This window comes from Myotis yumanensis, unplaced genomic scaffold (assembly GCF_028538775.1).
Source record: "Myotis yumanensis isolate MYYU_CA2020_CCGP unplaced genomic scaffold, mMyoYum1.0.hap1 SCAF_9, whole genome shotgun sequence".
Classification (NCBI taxonomy): Eukaryota; Metazoa; Chordata; class Mammalia; order Chiroptera; family Vespertilionidae; genus Myotis; species Myotis yumanensis.
In genome coordinates this window covers 31,794,484-31,819,594 of record NW_027223760.1, presented here as the reverse complement: position 1 = coordinate 31,819,594, position 25,111 = coordinate 31,794,484, and the positions used below count along the sequence as shown (strand labels likewise).

At 44.2% G+C, this 25,111-nt stretch overlaps 1 protein-coding gene across 1 annotated transcript in view; it reads right to left on the bottom strand.

Moving 5' to 3' along the window:
• TBXAS1 (thromboxane A synthase 1) overlaps positions 1-25,111 on the bottom strand; it is a 153,568-nt gene that overhangs the window by 105,007 nt on the left and 23,450 nt on the right. The window contains exons 3-4 of the mRNA XM_070424019.1: positions 5,638-5,731; positions 2,629-2,681 (exon numbers count right to left, since the gene is read on the bottom strand). Of these exons, the coding sequence (XP_070280120.1) occupies positions 2,629-2,681; positions 5,638-5,731 (147 nt within the window). The remainder of the gene's footprint in view (positions 1-2,628; positions 2,682-5,637; positions 5,732-25,111) is intronic.

The following is a 25,111-nucleotide window of genomic DNA, read 5'->3' as shown; positions in this document are numbered from 1 at the left end:
TGAAAATCTGTACAAGAAGTACTCAGGGAAGTAGTTCCTAGAATTCAAGCTCAGTGAGGCCTTTTCTAATTCTGGGGAAGCTACTGTCATTCTGAGTCAGTTCGATGCCTCAAAAATGTTTGAGACCGTCTGCAAGGTCAGTGTCAAATCAACTGCAAAGTGAGACTATTGGAAAGGAAAAGGTGGAAGGAGAACCTTTACAGAGCAATAGAACCACACAGGAGAGAGAGAAAGGTAAGCAGTTCAATTCCTTGAACCTCTATTGAGTAGCTATCATGCCAAAAGCAAGAAGCGACACACACACACACACACACACACACACACACACACAAGAAAAGAAAGGCTAAGATGAAAGAGATCTTAGAGAGTGAGGTAGAGTTGCTTATTACTGAAAGATATGCACCATCTTCTGGTCTTTCCATCAGAAGAATACACCTTCCCGCTCCATCAGTGTCATGGTTGGCCACATAACTTCCTGCCCTGACCCTGGGTTTGGCCATATAACTTGGTTTGGCCAATAGGATGTTAGCAGATATGGTACAGCAGACACTCAAAATACTCTTGTGCTATTGAGTTTGCTCTCTTGAATCTTTGCCTTTACTGTGAGGAGAGCCTGCCCTGCCTGCCTGCTGTTCCCAGGAGGATGAGAGACATGTGGAGCAGAGCTGCCCCAGCTGAGCCTGACCTACAGGAGCCACCTCCCCAGCTGACCTGCAGGTGCACCAGGAAGCTCATCTCAGCTTCCCAGCCAAGCATAGCTCAGATTAGTCAATTCCAGACAACCCTTAGGCACTTGATAAAAAAATAATTTGTTGTTTAAGTCACTTCATTTTAGAGTAATTTGTTATACAACAATAACAAACTCATACAGAGAGCATCTAGTATAACATCTTAATTTATTACTTTCATGGTGTCACATAGCCAACTAGAGAGTGGTTAGGCAGACCTTGGCCAAACTGTGAGTTTCCTAGGTAGGGCTGTGTCCATGCACGATACAAGTCAATCCCTTTCGGAAATCATCGGTGGGAGAACCAGCATCACATATCCTGGGACTGAAGGACTCACAAGACACTGGACCCCATCAGGATGTGTATTAGGAACACAACAGGAATTTACTGTCCCAGAAAAGTTATCATTGACCTGGAAGTCTAGAAAAGAGCTACTAAAATTACCCAGTGGCTAAGGATAAACTATGTGACAACAGTCTGAAATGATTAGGACACCACTGTGGAAAGACACATGTTGAGAGTCAATTGATTTGAGTCTGTGAAGTCTTGAATAGGGCAAATGCTCTGAGCATGGGTTTGTTCATTAGATTCCAGAACTTCTTTCTTTCTTTTTCTTTCTTTTAGAAAGTTGGTGGGGAGCACACTCTGAAGTGTAAAAGGGAAAATTCAGGGAATAATAAAGGGAAGTCTATATTACTTTACCTGGTTGAGAACTAGCGTGACCCTATGTACATACAGGCCAGCCTTAATTTCCACTGCTGTCCTGGGGTAATCCTATCTAATAAGGAGGGAATATGCTAATTGACTACCCCACCCTCAAAGATGCCAGTGCCCACAGCCACACTATGACAGCACCCAGTCCCTTCAGCCCTGCCGGGGCAGTAGGCACGCGGCAAGGCCTCCAGTCCCCTCAGCCCCCCAGCCACCAAGGGCCGGCCTGAGGCGCAGGCAAGCCTCGGATGGTGGATGCCCAGCCACCCAGGGCCGGCCCAAGGCGCAGGTAACCAGGGCTGGCCAAGGCTTGCGCTGCCATCAGTGGCAGCAGCAGAGGTGTGATGGGGCATCACCTTCCCTGATTGCCAGGTCGCCTCTGGCCCCTGAGGGCTCCTGGACTGTGAGCGGGGGCAGGCCAGGCTGAGGGACCCCTCCTCCAGTGCATGAATTTTCATGCACCAAGCCTCTAGTTATTAATAACACCCCCTTTCACTTTCAAAGTATACTGGAATGGACGGTAGCTGATATGGTCATACAGCTGACAGTATATTTTACAGTACACAGGTCCACGTAGGATTCAGATAAGTTCATGGGGAAAGTCCTGCTATGGGTTATGAAGGCAAAATAGACCAATGTATAGAGGGCCACTGGTCCCATTGCAGCCCACCTTCACGCACCCATTGTTGTGAGAGATGGTGAAGGCACCCAGGGCCTGACCAACTGGTCATTGTATTTTTTTCAAAATATGTTTTTATTGAATTTTTAGGGAGAGAAAGAGAGAAAGAGAGAGAGAGAGAGAGAGAGAGAGACTGATGTGAAAGAACAACATTGATCAGCTGCCTTCTGCATGTTCCTACTGGGGATCATCAATCCCATAACCCAGACATGTGCCTTGATCAGGAATGGAACCAGTGACCTTTTGGTGCATGGGATGATGCTCAACCAACTGAGCCACACCAGCCAGGGATGGTCAGGGTCTTAAAGCCTGGGAAGTAGTGGTGTTTCAGGCTAACTGATGTCCCCTTGGCCAACTCTGCGGCCTCTTCTAGGGGCCTCACCTGCTGGGCACTCCCTTTTGTGGATCCTCAAAAGATAGAAACACATATACCTTCCCATCCTGTTATTACTTCCAAACAATTCACCACACAAAAATCAAAATGGTAGAAGAACGGAGTTTCCCTCTTACCCACACAGACGTCCGTACAGCCTTCTGAGCTCCATTTGGCTTTCCCAGGAACCCTGCAGAAAACACACACTAGAGTAAGAATACTATTCAACAAAATGTCAAGTGTTCAAACTTAGTATTCAGAAAAGAAGTCTGGAACAGCGAGAACGCAATTACATAAACAATAAAAAAGAATTGAAGTGATATTGCTTTCAAGTACTTTGGAGTATTAGAATAAACTAATAGCTTTAAAAATATATATGTTGCCAAGGAAAAGTCTCCATCAGCTCTGCTTTCATGGACAGAAAAGATCATCTGTACTTAAACTATTTGTGTATAATTGCTGCTAAAATATTTGAAAACTGTTTGCTTTCCCAACTATGTTAACATTCCCCTCTGCAATTTGGTTTATATTATTATTATTTTTGGCAAAGCTTCTTTTCACAGCCAGTCTATGTGTAAACATCTGCTGGGTCTATCCAAATTATCACAAATTCTGAATTATCGTCATCCAAGTTCAATTTTAACTAAAATCAACATATTCAGAACCTTAGAGCAACTTTATATAGGACAAAACATGACACATTTCGTAGTGGGGAATGATTATATATGGAGGTATGTGTGGGGATGGGGGTGGAGGCTCAGAAAATGCTAAACTCATTGTGTTGTAGAGATGGAGTTGTGTATAGGGATGGAGTATGTGTGCAGATACCCATAGAGGGATAGCATGGGTGAAGGGTTAGAAATTGCTAGATCCATTGTATTGTGGAAATGAAGTTTACATTAAAGCATGCATGGGTTGGGATGGAGGTGGAAAATGCTAGCCCTGTATTGTGGGAATGGAGAATACAAGAATATGGGCAGACATAGGACGGGTGGGTGAGAGTTTAAAGTTGGGGAGATCAAAGAGGTGGGTGTCCTTGATGGAAATACATTCCATTTTCATTAAACCGACTTTCATGGTCTAAGTTTGCCATATATCAAGGAAATCATATATGAATATAAAAACGGTCACTGAAATGGCTGTGTTCTCAAAGAACTTGGCAGAGTTTGCACATACGAGGATGACGAGCTGGAGACGAGCATCCTGGAAATTATCCAGGGGGAGGGGCACAATGTTCTCTTCACATCGACAGTCAGACTGTTTCCCTCCAAATGTTAATACCAAAGTAATTACTCAACTGAATGCAACTGATCACCACACACACACACACACACACACACGCGCACACCCCAAAATATGTGAAATGTATTAAATTTCCTATCTGGGCTGTTGTTCTATTTTGACACTGAGAAATTTCTTCACACTTGCTTCAGGAATCTCACACGGAGCCCAGATGAGATAGCTGTGGGCTTAATGTTGTGAACTGGCCACCCTGAGATAGAGATGAGAAGAAGTGTTTTTTTAAAAAAACACTAAGAAGAGAGAAACAACAACAGTAAAGAGTGAGAGTGGCTGTCGGACAGAGAAAGGGACAGAGGAATGGACGGTAGCTGATATGGTCATACAGCTGACAGTATATTTTACAGTACACAGGTCCATGTAGGCTTCAGATAAGTTCATGGGGAAAGACCTGCTATGGGTTAGGAAGGCAAATTAGACCAATGCACGGAGGGCCACTGGTCCCATTGCAGCCCACCTTCACGCACCCGTTGTTGTGAGGGATGGTGAAGGCTCCCAGGGCCTGACCACTGGTCATTGTATTTTTTTAAAATATGTTTTTATTGAATTTTTAGGGAGAGAGACACTGATGTGAGAGAGCAACTGAGAAGGAAGCAGGACAGAAATAGCTAGCGTGATTTTCTATCTGGCACCAAGGGCCTGCCTTTCCGGGGGCCGGGGGTGGGGGGATTCTGAAAAGACCTCAAAGGGTTATTATCAGGACTGGCCCAAATTTGGTCCTTCCTGCCTTCGGCTTAGTGGCTCTCACACGCTGAATCTGTTGGCTCCTGATGTTGGGTCTAGTGGCAGCACCCCCATGAGTTAGCAGAATAGACCATTGGCTTCTGAGAAAACCCAATGTGAGGGAACATTGAGTTTAGAACATAGAGCCCCGGGCCTATATCTACAAATGCAGACATTTCCACTTGCTAATCAGTCACTCTGACAAGTCAAAGGCATCTCACTGAACCAGCTTCCCTTCCAACAACTCATGGCCATTTCCCTGTTTCCCTAGCTCCAAAGTTACAGGCACATTTGACTCATCTTGCTCGGAATTCTCTACACCTAATTAGTCACATGAGGTTCTAATTTTGTCCCCAACACCCCTCTCTTTTCACTGTTATTAGCACCCTGGGCCAAGTCTTCACTTCACACCTAGACTTCAACAACAGTCAACAGTCGGATTCTGCAGTCCTGACCTAAATTCTCTCCCTTATAGAGTAATCGCCCGCTTTGCTGTCCCTCTCTTACTCACAAATGATAGCACATGAATGGTCCTTCACTTGCCTTTCTAGACTGTCAGGAAATTGTTCCACCTCCCCTTCCCTCCCTCTCTCTCACAGCTGCATTCCGCAGGGGTTTCCAGTCTTTGGCTTCCAGACTGCTCATCAAGCTGTGCCCTGGTTCTCAGGCAGGTGCATCACACACATTGTCGCTCTGCATCTGGCTTGTGTGTTCTTGTCTTTGTGTCTTTTGCCCCTGCAGGACCCCTTTCTCCAGGAAGTCCTCCAGGATGGCTCTCCCTCTCCTCTGAAGGACAGCTACCCCATCTAGCGCTAGGATAGATCTGATCTGGTGATGTCCACCACTATTTGGTATGTGCCCTTGAGGGCATAAGTAACTTCTACTTCTTCCACACTCCAGGGCTGGCACATTTAGACACTAAATAACTGGGTTTTTTGGGTGAATGGATGATAGGACTCAGTGCATATTGATGAGTGATAAGCAATAGGTCATTGTCATCACATAGCACCTTCCCATACCAACCACTCCAGGTGTGGGTGACCTAGACAGGAGCAGTGCTTCAAGGCAAAGCTGCACTGGGCTCAGCATGTCTTATGCTGGAAGGCATGGACAACAGCCCTTACCTGGCGGAAAAACGTCAGGTTTCCAATAAAAGGAGAAGGCTTGGGATGTCTGATGCCCAGCTTCTCCAGTCTGGAAAATGCCGAAGTGGAGTACCTGAGGGGAAAAGCAAATTAAAAACCAGAGAAACTGAAGTTGGCATTCATGCTTTTGGCTTTATAAAGTGTCAGAATTATTGAGTCCTCCGAAAGTAATGGTAGGAAAAGCCGTTTCCAGTTGACAATACCTAAGGATTGAAGAGGTAGAGGCCTATAGGGGAGTGAGTGGCATAGAACCCCGTAAATTACTCCGGATTGAGTGGCCCCTGAGAGATGATGTCCAAATGCCCTTCCCCACCTAAAATGCCCATCAATAAATTGTTCTTTAAAACACATGTCTCCCTTTGCCTCTAAATCAGCGGTTCTCAACCTGTGGGTCGTGACCCTTTTGGGGGTCGAACGACCCTTTCACAGGGGTCACCTAAGACGATCGGAAAACACATATATAATTACATATTGTTTTTGTGATTAATCACTATGCTTTAATTATGTTCCATTTGTAACAATGAAATTGGGGGTCACCACAACATGAGGAACTGTATTAAAGGGTCGCGGCATTAGGAAGGTTGAGAACCACTGCTCTAAATCTACCATGAACAATTGTTTCAGAAGGCAAGGGGTAAAAAGCCACAATGGCAGAAATAAGTTCCCTGCGCAAATTTGTCTATTTTCATGGTCAAAATTGACCCCTGCACATCATTTGTCTCACAGCACATGTTTAGGGACAGAGTGTTCTCTCCGTCCCTAAAAATAAAAAATAGGGATGGAAGGAACACCCCATGGAGACAAGACCTCATCACCAACCACTAACAACCTCTTCATGTCTTTGTTTGCATGGCCTGAAACCATATGGGAAACATATTTTCTTAACCAAAAATCAGGAAATGCCGCCTGACAGATTTCTATGCCACTTTCCAGGAGAGAGCGGCAGTCTGAGAAGTGCATGTGGCTGTCAAAACATTGGAGTTACTGGTACGTTTCCACAGTTTATGGGAACAGAGGGAGAGCGCTGGGAAAGTCAGCGCTAGTTTTGAAAACCCTGGACATATGGCTGTGATCCCTGATCAGCCAGCTAATTAGGTCAAAAGTTCAGTTAGTTCAGAAAAATTAATGAGTCAAACTGGGTGTTTAGCATCATGCAGAGATCAGCCAAATCTTAATTTAGGAGCAAGGAGAACTATGGGGTATCACTACAGCTGGGCTTCATAGCAGACCTGGAACTTAAGAAAAACAAACCCACTGCTGGAAGAATCACTCACTTATTATTAGAAAAATGGAATGTTTGCTAGAGTCTTTGACCTTCCGACTTACAGTCCAGTGAGGAGCACTTCAAATAAGAGCTTTTCATCGAACATTCAGATATTCAAGCAAAGGCCAGTCCAGCTTAAGGGTTGATTTGTGTTATTCTGAGCAATGGGTCTGCTTTTTTAAAACAAAACATATTTTTATTGATTTTGGAGATGAAGGGAGAAGGAGAAAGAGAAAGAAATATCAATGATGAGAGAGAATTACCAACTTGCTGCCTCCTGCATGCCCCACACTGGGGATCGAGCCCACAACCTGGGCATGTGCCCTGACCGGGAATCGAACCATGACCTCCTGGTTCATAGGTTGACGCTCAACCACTGAGCCACGCCAGCCAGGCTGAGTCTGCTTTTAAAGTGGCCACAGGGGAGAACCAAGCCAGGGCAGAAAAGGAAGAGGGTTGTGCTCCCAGCTCCTCTGACCCAGGTTTCCACCATATGGCTGCATTATCGGGTTTGAATGAATCCCCAGGACCTCACATTTCAGTCCCTGTGCAAGTGTAATTACAAACCACAATCAAGGGCCATGTGCGAATTACATGGATTAGTCACGCCCACATTCCTCTTCATTAGCGTGTGTACCAAAGGTTGACAGCACCGGGTGCAAGAGTTATTCTTTCAAGTCGGAGATGATAGTTTAAATAACTCCCCACACACCTAAGAGGAGAGAGCAAAGGCGACATACCAGTCCACTTAATACTTCCCTCGGGATCTCAATTCTGGCTCCTAGGTCCATGTCTTCATCAGTTTTTGTGAATTATTTTTGAAATATAATCTCTAATGGGTAGAAGGAAATATGTCATCTTGGGCCACATAATTACATCTTAATTTTGTAATTAGATGTCTTGATTGTCTAATTAAAGGACAAGAAGTCTGTGCCTAATTACACATGCTAATTATTATGCAAGTCCATGTCCTAATTATGTAACTCCACTTATGAAAATACTGCTTGTGTGCCCCTGCACAAAATTCAGACATTTTCAAAGAGATGGCATCAGCAGAGAATGTTCTAGTCACAGCCATCAACTTCACTTGCAGCCTAGACTCAAGTGTAGACCTTAAGGGTCTTGAGCTAGGAATTGCCAAATGTTGCCATCAGTAACTAGAGTCCTTGCGCCAAAATCAGCAGGGAGAGGTCCCTGCCACCAGACCGCTGAGCAAAATTGCATTTGTCTCCCTCCCCCTTCCTTCTCTGCACCCTTGTTTCATATTCCCTGGTCCCTGGGTCCCCTCTGTCTCTCTCAAAAGGCTCTTAACCCAGAATCTATGAACCCCAGGAGTTAGAGGTTGAATTGTGTCACCCCAAAAAAGATAAGTGGAACTCCCCACTCCCAGTACCTCAGAATACGGCCTTATTTGGAGATAGGGTGTTGCAAATTCAATTAGTTAAAATTAGGTCCTACCAAAGTAGAGTGGACCTCTAATCCTTTTTGACTGATGTCCTTATAAGAGGACGGCCACGCGAATGGAGGCACGGGGAGAATGCCAGGTGATGTCAAAGGCAGAGATTGGCGTTATGCAACAGCAAGCCAGGGAATGCCAAAGATCATCAGCAAACCTCTGGAAGCTAGGAAGAGGCAGGGGAGGATTCTCCCCTCCCCGTTTCAGAGGGCGCATGGCCTGTACCTGCCTTGATTTCAGACTCCCAGCTTTCAGAACTGTGGGGTTGCAAATGCCGGCGTTTTAAGCCCAGTTTGTGGTACTTTGTTATGGCAGTCCTAGCAAATGGATAAACCAGAATACCCATGAATGAAAAAGGATTTTTAAAAATATCCTGCTGATACTTTAAAAGTTGTCATTGTGAGAGAAATTTGCTCTTTTGTGTTAAAATGTGCCATTAATTCCTGTGTCATCAAAAAAGTGCAGGTGGCCGAGGATGCTGCTGTGAAAAGCAGGTGGTACACAACTGTGCTGTGATATTTAGAATAGCTTCCCTTTGTATGGGCATGCATGCAAATGGATCTCACAATTACTAGTATGCCTCTGCACATGTATCATTGCTTACATTAAGGATACTTAGTTGGAAAATGACAACAAAAAGTGTATGTAGTAGCTTCAGATACATCCTTTGATTTTACTGTGACAAATAATGCAGTGATTTATTGTTACATGACCCCAATCTTGCAATGCCAGGGTGCACCTTATACTGTCAATTTTCAAAATGAATTGTGACAAATGGCTCATTTTCAAAATAAGATTCCATTTTTAAAGCCTAGAAATTTCCCAACATTCTGTTTTCCCCAAGACAAAGCCTTTTCTTGATGCATTCAACAAGAGTGGTCAGCCCATTGTTCAGCCAATGAAGACACCCACGATAAATTGGGGAATATTTTGATGAGTGGAATATTAAAGAGATGGTCAAGCTGATTGGAGCTTGGAGCAAAAGAAAAAACCAGTCAAATGAGAAGCTACCCTCTACGATTTTCCTCTGCATATCGTAAGCAGTCAGAGAGGAGTTGGTTTTTCTCTTGTGTGCTTCTGGAAACAGCCAGCTCCTCAGCTCATTCATTATCCTCACCATCACTATCAAAGAATTCCTGCTTGGCCTAGCCAGTTTTGCTCGGTGGATAGAGCATCAACCTGTGGACTGAAGGGTCCCAGGTTCGATTCCGGTCAAGGGCACATGCCCGGGTTGCAGGCTAGATCCTCAGTAGGGGGCGTGCAGGAGGCAGCCAATCAATGATTCTTCCTCATCATTGCTGTTTCTATCTCTTCCTCTCCCTTCCTCTCTGAAATCAATAAGAATATATTTTTAAAAAGAAAGAATTCCTGCTTGGTGAGCTGCTTTGGGGAATTTCAGAGGCTATTGATGTTTTTGAAATGGTGAAAGATTTCTTTGGCAAATAACACTTCTCCTGGGATGAAAAGTCATGATGCTCCAGAAACAGGTGAAGCCCAGGGGTGCCAGGTAGCCCACCTGTGCTACTCTGCGGGGAAGAAATTTGCTTTCTCGTGGTTACCCTACTCCCGCCACGTGCACAGCCATCAAAGGCTTTGCCAGAAATTTCATAAAAAAATTGGGGCCACATCAAAATCTTCATTAGAAAAAAAGGCCTTAAATCATTGCCTTTTCAAAAGATTTTATGACAAGGGAGCAGGATGTGAGGTTTGCTAGCTCTCCAGAAGAATTACTTTATAGAAATTTGAGCAAAAAAGTTAGAACAATCATGGAGAAAGTCTACTGTCATTTTATTGTAATTCTTTATAGTTTTTATCTTCTGAGTATTTTTTATATGTTTGAGATCATATTCTCTACTAGAGGCCCAGTGCACGAAATTCGTGCACTGGGCGGCGGGTGGGGGAGGGTGTCCCTCAGCCCAGCCTGCACCCTCTCCAATCTGGGACCCCTTGGGGGTTGTCCGACTGCTGGTTGGACATCCCTCTCACAATCCATGACTGCTGGCTCCCAACCGCTCACCTGCCTGCCTGCCTGATTGACACCAAACTGCTCCCCTGCCAGCCTGATCACCCCTAACTGCCCTCCCCTCCTGGCCTGGCCCCCCCAACTGTCCTCCCTTCCCTGCAGGCCCGGTCGCCCCCAACTGCCCTCCGCTGCTGGCCTGATCGCCCACAACTGCCCTCCCCTGCTGGCCATCTTGTGGTGGCCATCTTGTGACCATATGGGGGTGACCATCTTGTGTGAGGGCATGATGGTCAATTTGTATATTACCTTTCTATTATATAGGATAATTTTTTTTCTATTTCGATTTCCCTTTATTTCTATTTTTCTCATTTAACATAAGGAATACCATATGTCCATGTTATTAATCCATTATGGATATTACTTTTATGGCAATATAATATTCTTCTTGTGCACATATAACTTACTAAACTATTCTTATTGTTTAATATCTAGGGTGTCTTCAGTATTTTTGCTAATTTTTATGCTACTATAACGAACATCTCTGGGCATGAAACTTCTCTAGTACTTTATACATGAAGCTTTTCCAAACCTGAAGTCCATGGAGTCCCTGGTGTTAAATGTTGGTACACTTGCCAAAGTGCTTTCCAGAAAGTGTGTCCCAGTCAGCCTCACTGTCAGTGTCCATTTCACCAAATACTCTCATAAAATGTTTTCCTATTTTTATTGACACATCAATGTATCTGGATGCCTGCATTTCTCTCATCACTAAAGAGAGAGAACTCTTTGCCATCCTTTTTTCTCCAATTTCAAAAATATTTCCCAACTTTGAAGTTATTTTTTCTTCTCCCCACCTCATTTCCACTACAGTTTATGTAGGTGTCAGGCAGAATTATGCCACAGCAAATTAAAGCATTAGTTGGAAAATGAACAGTTATTGACGGGAGACTGCAAGCTGACTCCAAGCACATATTTAGGCAAAGGGAAGAAATGAGCAGTTGTAGTCTGAACAGTTTTCATTTAATAACTACAGCCTTATTAGCTAAATTTAAATTCTATATCCTTCTTCTTTCTTTCCCCGTTCTTCCCCCACCACTATAACTAGAGAAACTGTAAGTACAGAGCTTGCTTCAGTCGTGCATTAAGCAAGAGTTCCTTGGAAACATAGAGCTTCTATGGGAGGTCATTTCAGTTCCCCTTTAACACCTCATTTCTGTTTTAGCGTCCTCTGGCTTGTGTTCAAGGCCTCTCTTATGACTCATCCCCTCAAGCCCTTGCTCTCACTTGCCATCAGGGCTGGAAATCATCTGGTGTATAGCTGATGGATTGGTATGGCTCATGTGTAGAAACATCAATTGTTTTTTTTATGCTAATCTTGTAATCAATGAGCCTTCTAAACTTTCTTATTGGTTTACATATGGGATCTCTTTGATTTCTTATGCTGACAATTACATGTTATGCAAATAGTATCAGCTTGATCTCTTTTTAGTACTTTATCTCACTTTTCATTTTCTTTTCTTATTCCAGTGGCTGGGACCTCTAGTACAATATTTTTAAAAAGCCATAAAAGAGGGTGCCCTTTTCATATTCCTGACTCTATGGGAATGCATCTAATGTTTCAAAATTAAGTGTGAGATTTTATTGTAGATTTTTGATAGATATTCTTTATTGGGTTAAGGACATTTCCTTCTATTCCTACTTTACTTAGAAAAGTGTTTCTTGTTAGTCTTGCCATGGTTTTGTCTACTTTATCAATCTTTTCAAAGAACCAACATTTGCTTTTATTCATCATTTCTATTTTTTTTGCCTTCTATTTCATTAATTTATGCTCATATTTTTATTATCATTTTCCTTCTGTTTTCTTTGGTTTTACTTTTTGTTTTTTGTTTCTTTTTTTAACTTCTTAACAATTTAGCTCACTTATTTTCTTTTTTCTTTTTTTTTTATTTTATTTTTTTTAAATCTTTATTGTTCGGATTATTACATTTGTTCCTCTTTTTTTCCCCCCATAACTCCCCTCCTTCCAGCTCCCACCCCACCCTCCACCCTCACTCCCCACCCACTGTGTTCATCCATAGGTGCATGATTTTAGTCCAGTCACTTCCCGCATCTCCCACACCCCTTTCCCCCCCAAGAATAGTCAGTCTATTCCCTTTCTATGTCCCTGATTCTATTATAATCACCAGTTCATTCTGTACATCAGGTTATTTATTCACTTGATTCTTAGATTCATTTGTTGATAGATGCATGTTTGTTGTTCATAATTTGTATCTTTACCTTTTTCTTCTTCTTCCTCTTCTTAAAGGATACCTTTCAGCATTTCATATAATACTGGTTTGGCGGTGATGAACTCCTTTAGCTTTTCCTTATCTGTGAAGCTCTTTATCTGACCTTCAATTCTGAATGATAGCTTTGCTGGATAAAGTAATCTTGGTTGTAGGTTCTTGGTATTCAGCACTTTGAATATTTCTTGCCATTCCCTTCTGGCCTGCAAAGTTTCTGTTGAGAAATCAGCTGACAGTCGTATGGGTATTCCCTTGTAGGTAATTGAGCCTCTTTCTCTTGCTGCTTTTAAGATTTTCTCTTTGTCTTTTGCTCTTGGCATTTTAATGATGATGTGTCTTGGTGTGGTCCTTTTGTTTGGGGTTCTCTGCGCTTCTTGGACCTGTAAGTCCATTTCTTTCTCCAGATGGGGGAAGTTTTCTGCCATTATTTCTTGAAATAGGTTTTCAATATCTTGCTGTCTCTCATCTTCTGGCACTCCAATAATTCTGATATTAGTCCGCTTAAAGCTGTCCCAGAGGCTCCTTACACTATCTTCACACTTTCGTATTCTTTTTTCATTTTGCTTTTCCAATTGGGTGTTTTTGTCGAATCTTTGGTTTGATTCTTGTGCTCCTCTGGTCTGCTATTGGGTATAATATTCTTTATTTCAGTCTGTGTATGCTTACTTTCTAATTTCTTTATCGTAGCATCGAGGGTCTCATTAGTTTTCGTGAGGCTCTGCACAAATTTATGGCAAGCCCTCAAAATTGCGATTCTTAGCTCCATATCCTCCATTTCTGTCATGTTTTTTTGTCTCCGCATCTTTTATGCTTTCTTGGTGCACCCCCTTGTGGTCTCTGTGCGCAGTCTTGTTCTAGCCAAGCCTTAATTGTTGTAGTTAACACTAGAGGGATTTGACCACCAGGCCGACTGGCTGTAGGAATCAGCTGTTTGGAAAGCGTCTGTCTTCTGGGGAGGCGCTAGTCCCTAGCTCACTTATTTTCAATGTCATTTTATTTTTAATGAATGCATTTAAGACTGAAATCTCCCTCTCAGTATGTCTTTAGTTGCATCTCACACATTTTTAAATGTAGTACATTCAGTATCTATTGTAGTCTACTAGGGAACTTCTGAATATAAAATATACTAAACTAAAGAGTTCATTTCATAACATCTTACAGTGGTGACATGATATTTTTGTGTCATGATGAATTCATGGATTTAAATTTTTTTATGTGTTTGGATCCATTGCAATGATTATTTCATTTATCAAATTATCCCATCTTCAGCTGGTTGAATGCATGTAAATGTGTTCCTGAGTACTTTTGACAGAACAGCTTCCTTACTTTCTTAAATAACAAGATGTTTCAGATTTATCTTGCACATTTCTTGCACCAAACCTGGACCAGCCATTTCCCCAAGAAGCCCTGGTTCCTTTTAATGTAAAATGGCATCTAGGGACCATGAAGGAGGAAGACTTTTCACTGTATTTCCTAATGATACTTCATGACACCATATTTGATTCTTCAACCATGTGAATGCCTGTTCAAAAACGTAAATAGATTTTGAAACTTGTTTATTGACTCCTTTGTAATTAAAATTATTTTAAATGTATAGTGGTACCTTACCTAAAAGATCAATATGGGGAATCCTACCAAAAAGTGAATGAATTCTTTTACGTAAACTAATCTTTCCTGACTGTATTCGTTTCCTATTGCTGTTATAACAAATAACCACAAACTTAGTGGCTTAAAGCAACACAACTTATTACCTAATGGTTCTGGAGGCCAGAAGCTTAAAATCAGTCTCACTAGCCTAAAGTTGAGGTGTCAGGTAGGGATGATTCCTTCTGGAGGATTCAGGGAATTATCGATTCTTTATTTCTGCCACTTATGGCTACATCTCTCCAATCTCTGCTTCCAGTCATCACATCGCCTTCTGCGACCAACTCCTCCTGGGTCCCTCTTATATAGATCCTCAGGTTACAGTTAGGGCCCACCCAGGTAATCCAGGACACTATCCCTATCTCTAGATCCTCAATCCCATCTTTCAAGTCCCTTTTGCCATTGAAAGTGGTATTCTACAGGTTCCAGGGATTAGGACATGGACATCTTTGGGGCCACTATTTAGCTACCACACCAACTTATATTGTGTGTAGATCCTGATTTATGGTGGAGTTTTGGACTGTGCCTATACTGTAAAGGAGAAGTGTCTGGGGTCCGGACTGTCAGAGCTTCCTGTTTAGGGAGAACTGGATGTCACAGCTGCTGGAGGATGGGAAGGAGGCAAACCCAGAGCTCCAACGACATTCAGCCTCTGCCTCCGGCACCGCTGAACCAGGCTTTGGCGGCCCTGGCATCTAAACGGGCAACAGAGAAGTATTTTCAAGAAAATACTACAATTGACCAGTTGATGGTCATTGCAGTGCAGAGTTAACTATTCCATTTTTATCTCAGCTTTTCAGGGAAGGACAGTCAGTTGAGTCAATAAATCTCAATTGATATTAAGACGTTAATCTTCTAAATTCAGTTGTTTGGATAGCATCTTTAGAGTCTTTGCCGTATCTGTAAATCACTTGTGCTATTTTACTTCCTATTTCCTTTGAGTAAATTTAAATGCATTTGTTTTCCAAGGAAACTTTATGTCGTGACCACAAATAAAAACCGTTTCCATAAATAAAAACTCATGTGAAAAATAAATACTTCACAATGGAAAATTCCAAAAGCCCGCGAAGATCTCACCTGCCGAAGGTAGTCCACAGGCCAAGGCTGGGCCCAGCAGGCCACATTTTAAAATGTGCTCCATCGAGGTCTCCCTGGCTCAGCTGATAGTTTAATACCAAGGCCAGAGAATGAGAACAATTCAGTCCTTGTTCAACATTCATGTGGAGAATTAGATCAAATCAATCTATTGACTTATATTTCCTCAGAACTAAAGAGAGCTGGTCTGCACTTGACACTGGGTTTATTCCAAACTATGATAGGTGTTTACCCTCATAAGAGGTAGAGGTCCTAATAGTGAACTTCTTTATCACTGTTAGGGCTGAAGTTAATGGGCATGTGACCAATGAAGAGAATCATGGGAACAACACATATTCACTGCCCATCTCCTATGTGCCAGACATGGCACTGGGTGCCAGGAATGCTGCAGGGACATGGCATGAACCTAGTGGATCAGACAGACATTCAACGGCTAATGAGAAGCAATTAATTCAGCGTTTACATTACGATCCTTGCAGCAAAGAAGCATCATGGGAACATACCAGTTGAAATGCACACTTTGTATTTTGATGACTTAAGAGCACTTCTTCTGTCCAACCACTGGGTGGGATTTATAGAATCCAAAAAAATGGAAGGTGGTCCTTATGCTTATGATTTCTCCCCAAGGCCAGTTTTTTAAAAATAGGACCCTTCAAAGAGAATCAATCTCCAGAAAACCACTAAACTGAGGACAGAGGTGTTGAAGCTGGAGGGATAAACAGGGCTGCATCATCCGTAGCCGTAGCCATCTGATGGCGCTGGGGGCGGCCTTGCAAGGGCTGGTGGTCCAGGAGGTACTGGGCTGGGCTGGGGCAATTGTGTGGGAGGAAACGCTGTCTCTGCCTTAAGCCCAGTGCTTTCCAATGCCCGTCCTGCCTCAAGAAAACCAACTGATACGTTCTGGGACTAAGGGCAGCAAATGGCATGCTGTTGGAGTGGGTAGTTAAGCAGGAAGGGGCCTCTGAGTGAGGCCCGGAGCCAGGCTAGCCTCAGCCTTGTTCCCGTCTCTGCCGCTCTGTCACAGGGCTGGTCACAGAGGGAGGCTGGGAGAATGTCTTTCGCTTTCGTGCCAGTGAGAATTAGAGGAGAAGGATGAAGGTAGAGCAAAGAGTAGTTTCACAATATTAATGTGCATGCAACTCATCTTTCTATTTTAAAAATAGATCAAAGCAATTGAATTAAGTCATAAAATGGGTTAAGTGGCTGATATTTTTGAAACACTCCTAGATTTTTTTAAAAGTATTTGACTGAATTTAACTAGAATAAGCTTCCCTAATCCCCACCAGAAAAAAACAGTGACATATATAAATGCAATCCCACACCTGCCCCCAAAACCTCTCTTCTGGGTGGTGGTGGTGGGGGCGGGGGGGAGTATGGCTTAGTGCATTTAAAAAATATATACATAATAAACATTTTAAAATAAAATATGTTTAAATGCATTATAATATATTTTAATTTATGCATTTAAATACAAATATATTTAAATGTCATTTCATATGTTTATGTTTAAAAATGAAAAGCGGCCTCTTGAATTCCTTCCATGTCAGGGGATTTAAACCCAGACATGGCATCTCCAAAGCCCCACCTCAGCCTGCTTGTCCCAGGAGCTGGAGAATTTGGCTCCTGAGAGGGAAAAAGCAAGTCAAAGAATCTCTTACAAATTCCTTTCAAAAAAGAATTTTGCTTCAGTGGCCTCATCTCTTTTGAGTTCCCCCGGTGCTGAGTTCTACAGCCCTGCCCTGGAGAATGAAGTTGTCATCGGAGAGCCACAGGCAGCTTCTGGGTTGCGGAGACACAGTCGCCAGAGATGCATTTTTGCAGAGGTGGGACAATAACTAGGTCGCCCCCATCAGCGGGAGCATCGTCATGAGACAAGTGAAGGGACGCTTGCTCCTCCTAGACAGGTAGGGGTCCAGGCCAGAGCGAGAGTTCATTTCCATCTCTCCATCTGCCAATTAGTAGACTGGGCCTCCCTGGTAATTGTGCTCTCCAGGTAATGGCTTGTTTAAGTAATTGATGGTGTTGTCCTCCCTGGGGAATCTTAGCACATCAAAAGATGTTGAGAAAGCCAAAATTCACCCAGAGTCTGAATTAATCACTTTGTCAAGCACAACAAAGGCTGTCTTGCTTTGCTAATAATCCCAAATGAGGTAGCAACCCTTAGTTAAATAAGGAAACTCTGGTGCCTTTAATTAATGTTTCAAAGAGCTCAGATTTGCTTTTTCACCTGCTTTATTTTTACGAGAACGTGCGGAAATGAGTGCACAGCAGGTATTTTCCAAACTTCTCAAGTGCAGGAAGGTGAGGCCCTGCTGCACTGAAGTTCATAGAAAAGGATCTGGGGGCTTTCGTTGACCACAAGGTCAGTGTGTGTGGTTGTGCCTGGGTCAGAGGAAGTTAGTCCCAAGTACGCCTCAAAGGCTGCCCTGCAGTCTCAGCACTTCCCCTGCCCCAGGCTTAGCCATTGGGAAGTCACCGCCACCTCCCCCTGCCCCCAGCATAGCCACCTCAGCCTTTCCGGGCTGCATTTCAGATCCACCACCCTCCAGCCTGCTCTCTGGCTGACTCTGATCTCAAATTGTGTCTCAGAAGGCTCTCTTCACCAGGCAACGCAAGCTTCTCAGTTTCCCAACAGACCCTCATTCCCCTTTACCTGCTCCCTCCTACTCCCCCTCCCCCCAGAGCCCGGGCCAGTCTGGCCTTGCCTGGCACCCAGTGGCTCTCCAGGTCCCTACCAAGGTCATGGGGGCCAAGTCAGAGCCATGGGATCTCATGGATCCAGAACCGGAGGTTGGTCTGATCCCAGCCACCTTTGAAAGGACATTGACACCACAAGGCCGCCTGGAAGCCAATGAGCAGGATGAAGGGATGGGATCTGGAAGTCACTCAGTTTAGTTCAGCGATACCTACAGAGTATAGACACCATCCGAACCCCCAGAGAGTGTATCCTATGGAAAACAAATGGGGAAAAGGGCGATTTCCCTTGGACTTGGGGAAACCCCGACAACAGCCTTCCATGCACTTATTTTACCTAGTAACTCCCATGGCTTCTAAACTGGTCTCCAATCAGAAACTGCAGTGCTATCTTTTATTCTTCCCGTCAATCCTCATCTGCAATCAGTCCCCAAGGACTGTCAATTCTGCTTTCAGAACGTCTCGAGTGGGTTCTTTCCTTCCTTCTCACTGGCATCGCCCTATCTCAGGGCACCGTTGTCTCTGCTTCAGTAGTTCATTGGCTCCCAGTCACTTTTAGACCAAGCAGTAAACTCCTTTATTTGGCCTGTAGGGCCTTTAATGATCTGGCCTGGCCTAACTCCAAGTGGTCGCTGTCCCCGCCTTTAGACTCCAGCAATCTTGCAGCACCTGGACTTTGACAGTTATGTCAGTTTCACCCTCCCAGGCTTTTAAACCCAGGCTCTTCTCCATGGCCAAGTCTAAGAAAAGCATGGGAGACAACAAGGGTGCAAAATTTAAGGAAGCGCTTACCCTCCACAATATGCAAGTGCCACCCCTGCTCTTGTATGACCCTGGGCATAAGTGCCTCCTTAAATCTTACACCCCAGATGCCTGCTTACCTCACCCTCTACCAGTACACTCTGTTCCCTGCCTGATGTGTCCACCCTCTTTCTCCACCTGGCAAGTCTTAATTATCCTTCCGATTTCTCCAGGGGCCCACCCAGACTGTCCTAGGCACATGGAGATGTTTCCTTGGCCACCGATTCCCTAATGCAGAGGGATTGCCAACGAAGAAGAGAAGAATTGGTGTGTTATTTGTGGGATATAATCCTGCCTAAGTTCTTTATTTACTGGACCCGGTTCTGTTTCCATCGTGCGGGCTTAGTCATCTGTAGTTAATCCTTTTGTTTTCATGAAGTCCTTAAAGAACCCTTAAGATATTGTTGTGAAAGAGATATCTGCCTCGGTGCACCCCAATGACAGTTTGAGCCCTGAGAGTGCACAGTGCCTGGCACAGAGTGGGCAACGACCCGTTTGCTATTAGCATGCCTCTGTGTGCTCCTTAAGAATATCAAACAGTTACTGAATGTTTTGCAGGGGCTGGGGGCTGCTCTCAGTGCTCCCCACATGTTAGTTCATTTATTCCTCCCCATACAGAATATGCTGCTATGCTCATCTTCATTTTGCAGATGAGAAAACAGAGGCTCAGAGAGACCAAGTAACTTGCCCAAAGTCACACAGCGAGTAGGTAGCAGAGCTGACGTTTGACCCCAGACTGTCTGGTTCTAGAGTCTGTGCTCTTGGCTAGCTGCCTGTACTGTGTCTCATTTTACATTTGCAGAGCAGCAAGTTGCCTAGAACCAAACCTATCTGCAAGGCAGGAGGGCAGAAAGCCCTCCTTTGCTCACAGATGCCATTCACTGGGCTCTGTTAACCCCTGGGATCAAATCAATTGATCAGATTAGCTAATGAGTCAGCAGGACCCTGAGACTAGAAACAAGGACAGTAAACTTACAGTGAAGATCTGGCCTGCGTAGAGAACAGAGGGCTGTTTCTTTGAGTTACTAGGTCTCTTAGTAGCCAAAGTTGGTACTCAGGGCATTGGGTCTTTGTAGTGGGTGCACAGAGTGATTCCGAGTTCTTTTGTATCTAGCCTAGTGGGCATTCAAAAATATTTGCCAATTGGATTTGATTATGTCTTCATAAACCCAGTCAGTATCTCTGTCTTTCTATTGCACTGTGACCTGCTCAGAAGCTGGAACAGGCCTGGGAAACCCAGTTCTGTCTCCCAGCCTGGCAGATGACTTAAAGAGCTTAGGCAATCAAAATAACAAAAGATTATTGTGAGCATTTCAAAAATATTTTTAATCCCATTGCATCTTTTTTGTTGCTGTAATCCTGAAATCTTTGTGTTGACCTGATTCTTGCCAAGTCCACTCATGGCCTTTGATCGCCTCTTAGCCACAGTCATCAACTATTGGTCCAACTGGAAATTGCACAAAACAAGGTCCAAAGGCAATAGCTCCAGTCTAAGATCATTAAGAGTCTCCGTGCCCTTTGCTCACCGATGTGGTTGGTTCTGGCTCTCACCCCCCTGGGCTCTGGACCGGATGCACAGACACACGGAACCTGCCCAGCCTTCCCCGTGGCCGGCCCATCTGCATTCGGCCTCCTGCCTGCCTCCTGAACCTTATAATCCCTTGTATGATTACTGTCCCTTGTCCTAGTCCTGGCTTGTCCTGACCACTCCTCCCTCATCGCCTGCACTAGTTATTCATCGCTGTGTAACAAATTACTCTTAAACTGAAGTGGCTTAAAACAACAGACATTTGTTATCGCACACAGCTTCCAAGGGTCAGGAATCTGGAAGCAGATTAGCTGGGTGGTTGAAGCTCAGGGTCTCCCCTGAGGTTGCAGTCAAGCTTTCCGTTGGGGCTGCAATGATCTAAGGCAGCAGTTCTCAACCTGTGGGTCGCGACCCCTTTGGGGGTCGAACGACCCTTTCACAGGGGTCGCCTAAATACATTCTGCATACCAGATATTTACATTACGATTCATAACAGTAGCAAAATTACAGTTATGAAGTAGCAACAAAAATAATTTTATGGTTGGGGGTCACCACAACATGAGGAACTGTATTAAAGGGTCTCGGCATTAGGAAGGTTGAGAACCACTGATCTAAGGCATGCCAGAGCCTGAGAGTCCGCTTCCATGCCCACTTAGGTTAAGTGTTTGCAGGCGTCACTATGTGGGCCTCTCTGCAGGGCTACTCCGCAGGCAGGGTGACTTCCCCTAAGCAAGCAGTCCAAGGGAGAGTCCAAGATTAGGTTATAGAAGGATCAGTCATTTATAACCTAACCTTGGAAGTGAAACACTGTCACAATGCGTTATTCTACTGGTCACATGAGTGGCCCCGGTACAATGGGAGAGGGTCACAGGGGTCATTCAGGGGATGTTTTGGAGGCTGCCTACCACACCACTTTGCCCCAGTGTGAACAAATTTCATTAAAGGGCATTGTTCCTCCAGAGTTTCAACTTGGGTTTTTCAAGCTGGTTACTAAGCCGTGTTAGGTCTGTAAGCTGCTTCCTCCTGTGAGGAGGTATTGAAACAAGGTGTAGTTGTGCCATTTTTCACTTCATAAAGACGTATTCAGTGCCTGCTCAGTGCCAGGCACGGTGCCAGATGCCATCATATATCACCGGGAGAACGGATAGGATCTACTTGGCTTTACTGGAAAAGTAAAATCTGGGAAACTTCAAACTTGGGTGAAAAATGAATTTAAAGCCTTCAGGAAACCATCTGGCTAATAATAGCTAACATCTACTAAGCACTTGCTTTGGGTCAGGCAGTGTACCAGCACATTATAAACACTGTGGCTTCTAATCTCCATCAACATCCTTGTTATGTCTATTATATAGATGGGGAAATGGGACTTAGAAACCAGTCCCAGGGTCTGGCCCCCTGCTCAGTGGCCAGGCTGCAGCCCAGGCTGGGGCTGTCTGACTGAAGACCTGAGCCTCTAGCTAGGCCTCGGATGGGCCTGTCCTGGCTCAGCAAGGCTCGTGAAAGGAAGGAGACCACAGTCATCTCCTAGGGCTGTCGTAACAAACTGGGGGCTTACAATAGAAGTTGATTCTCTCACAGTTCTAGAGGCCGGATGTCTAAAATCAGGGTGTCGGTAGGGCCATGCTCTCTCTCAGGGGTTCTAGGGGAAGAGTCTTCCTCACTCTTCCTAGATTCTGGTGGTTGCTGGCGGTCCTGGTGCTCCTGGCTTGCAGCCACATCCCTCCAGTCTCTGCCTCATCACATGGTGCTCTCCCTGTGTGTCTATATCTTCAAATCATCTTTACTCCATGCGTCTCTATGTCCAGGCTTCCCTCTTCTTATAAGGACATAGTCATGGATCACAGCTCACTCTAAACCAGTATGGACTCACCTTAACTTGGTTATATCTGCAAAGTCCCTATTCCCAAGTAAGGCATGTGCTGAGGTGCTGAGTGGACATGAATTTTTGGAGGGGCCACTACTCAACCCAGGAAAAATACCATCAGAGCTGTCAGCAGCCCCACAGAGAATAATCTGCACGGCTGTGTTGGTGGGGAGGGTTCTCCCTGACCCCCTGGAGTCAGAGGAGGTGGGATGGGAAGAAAATAACCCTAATGAAAGAAGACACGATTTCAAAAGCATTTCATTTCCTGACTCACTCTCAATGTTGTGCTCTGTTTTTTCTTTTGTCTGTTGGGCTTTTGGGGGGCTTTTTTGGCTATTTATTTTTATTATACTAACTAAGCTAGATTCTAGTTTAGTCAGCACAGCCTTTTTATAGAGAAAAGGAAATGAAATGCTGTGGCTGATTTTGGATTGCAAGAGCACTTCCCTGTTCGCACTCAATAGAGGAGAGGGTACAAACGCATATGATGGGGGAGCAGGGAAGGGAGGTAAAATCACTTTCTCTGTTTGAAAGCCCAGGTTGATTTCGCCCTGTGTAGCAGGCATTGTGGTGCTGGGTGTCACCCTTTCTTCTTTTAGCCAGCACCAAGGGGTAGTTTCTAGAAGGGCAAGACATAATCCTAAAACCTCTTTTCTCTTCAAGAACCCAGGAGGGCTCTAGCACCCATGAGAATATTTAAAGAATTCTGTAGCTATTTCTCTTTACATCTACAGCCATTTCTTGGCATAGCAGCAGCCATACGTTTACTGCCCAGTGTAGAACAATGAATTTGTCTTAAATGATGCAGCTCACCATCTGCAAGGATGCCCCCTGGTTGTTGTCATTCAGGATATGGTGCACACACTACTTTCTGCATTCAGGCTTTTTTTCCAGAATCCAAAGGTCTATTTCTTGTCTTCTGGGCCCCAGAAATGCTTCCCCTCAATTTTGCTTCTCCAGACTGGAGTTAGGTCCTTCAGGTAGCAGCTTCTCCCCTCCACACCCCATCTCCTGAATCAATATTTGCTCTTCTCAGAGTACACACTAGCCCATCATCAGTCAGCCCCTGACCTCCATTAGTTATTCAGCTAGAAATTCTGGGTACATCTCCAGGCTGAGTCCCTACACTGAGCTCAAGCCCTTGCTTTTAGCATTCTAGAAGCTAGTTCTCACTCTACGGTCAAGACCCACCGTGACCCACCACATCAGCATCTCAGCTGGCAAATGCTCCATCGGTGTCTGTACTTTTATCAGAGATCATTGTTTTCATTTACAATAAAAATCCAAACGTCCGTTAGCCTCAAGTTTTAGTTTGCTTGTTCTTTGTTTTTATTATTGCTTCTTGTTTTGTCTTGTCTTCTCATCCACGGCCTCTTTCTGCTTTGCCAGAGATCAGAACCCAGATGTGTCATCTTGGAGCCTGTGGTAGATTGAATCACTGCTCCCAGCTAATGTCCTCCCTGTGTCTACATTCCACATCACCACCCTTTGTTCTGTGAGTTTGAAGTGCCACCCACTACAGTAGGGGGAGACTCCTTCCCCACCCCACCCATCCCTGTTAATGTTAGGCATGGGCATGTGACTTGCCTTAATCAAAGTAATATGGGCAGAAGTGACATCAAGCCATTTTCAGGCTGAGGCCTCTTGCTCATTCCTCTTGCATTTCTTGCATTCCTAGGAACTACATCTATGAAGTAGCCTCTTCACCCTGGGCCCCATTGCAAACACCTCTGGAGCAGATCTGAACCCCACTCACAGCCTGGAACAGAGCTACTCACAGACTGTGAGAAGAATAAATGTTTGCCAGTGAATTGGGGGTGGTTTGTTATACAGCATTATGGCACCAATAACTGACTAATACAGGTCAACTCACTTCTCTGGACCTTCATTTTCTTATCTTTAAAATGAAGCCATTGGATAATAACCAAGGTGCTCAACCTTTTTTCTACCTCTATACACCTGAGGGCTCTGGAATGTACCCAACAGTGACACCAGATTCAAATATCGCAAAGCAATAAAGAAAGAGAAGGATTGGGAAGTGAATTCCGTTTAGGAATGCGGGTCTATTGGTGGCCTTAGAGAGAGCCCTCTCAGTGGAGAATGGAGCGAAAACCCCATTGTGTGGCTGAAGGGTACATGGAAGGCGAGAAAGTGAGCATATGTGGGATCCTCTTTCAAGCCCTTTGGCTGGGAGGGAAGGGAGGTGGGGTGGTAGCTGGGGTGGAACATATAGACCGAGAAGAGGTGGTTAGTTGGCAAGCTGATTGACTGACTTACTTATATGTTTTTAGATGGGAGAGAATTGAACCTGCAAGGAAACCTTAACAGTGTCATAGTTAAGGGATAATGAAAGTAAGGGCTCGGACATGAGTGTACAGGAAACAGAACGTCTGGTCTATGAGAGAGAGTAGAATAAGGCTTGCCAGGATTTACTTACTGATTTGATATGCATCGTTTATACTACAAATTCTCAAACCCTAGGGCTAGGCAACTGGCAACAGATGAAACATAAAATCGGGCTTCTCCTGCTCAATGGATAAATGTAAAGTTTGTCATAGAAAAATTTGAAAAATTTCTGGAAAGCAAATTGAGTTTAAAGCTGAATTTATAGAGCACTTTTCAAAAAATAGGTTTCCTTTTATTTTTAAACCCCTACAACTAAGAGATAGACAATTGTGCCAATAGACTAATAATAATATAAGTTGATGTAAAATGTACTGTTCACAAAGTGCGTGTACTCCCTTTCAAGGAGATGGGAAGGGGTAACTTCCTCCACTTTACCTTTGGAAACATCTTAGACAACCTTCTTGAAAGAAAAGTCCACTCTTCTCAACTGCCCTCCTTCCCACTCACTTCTAAACC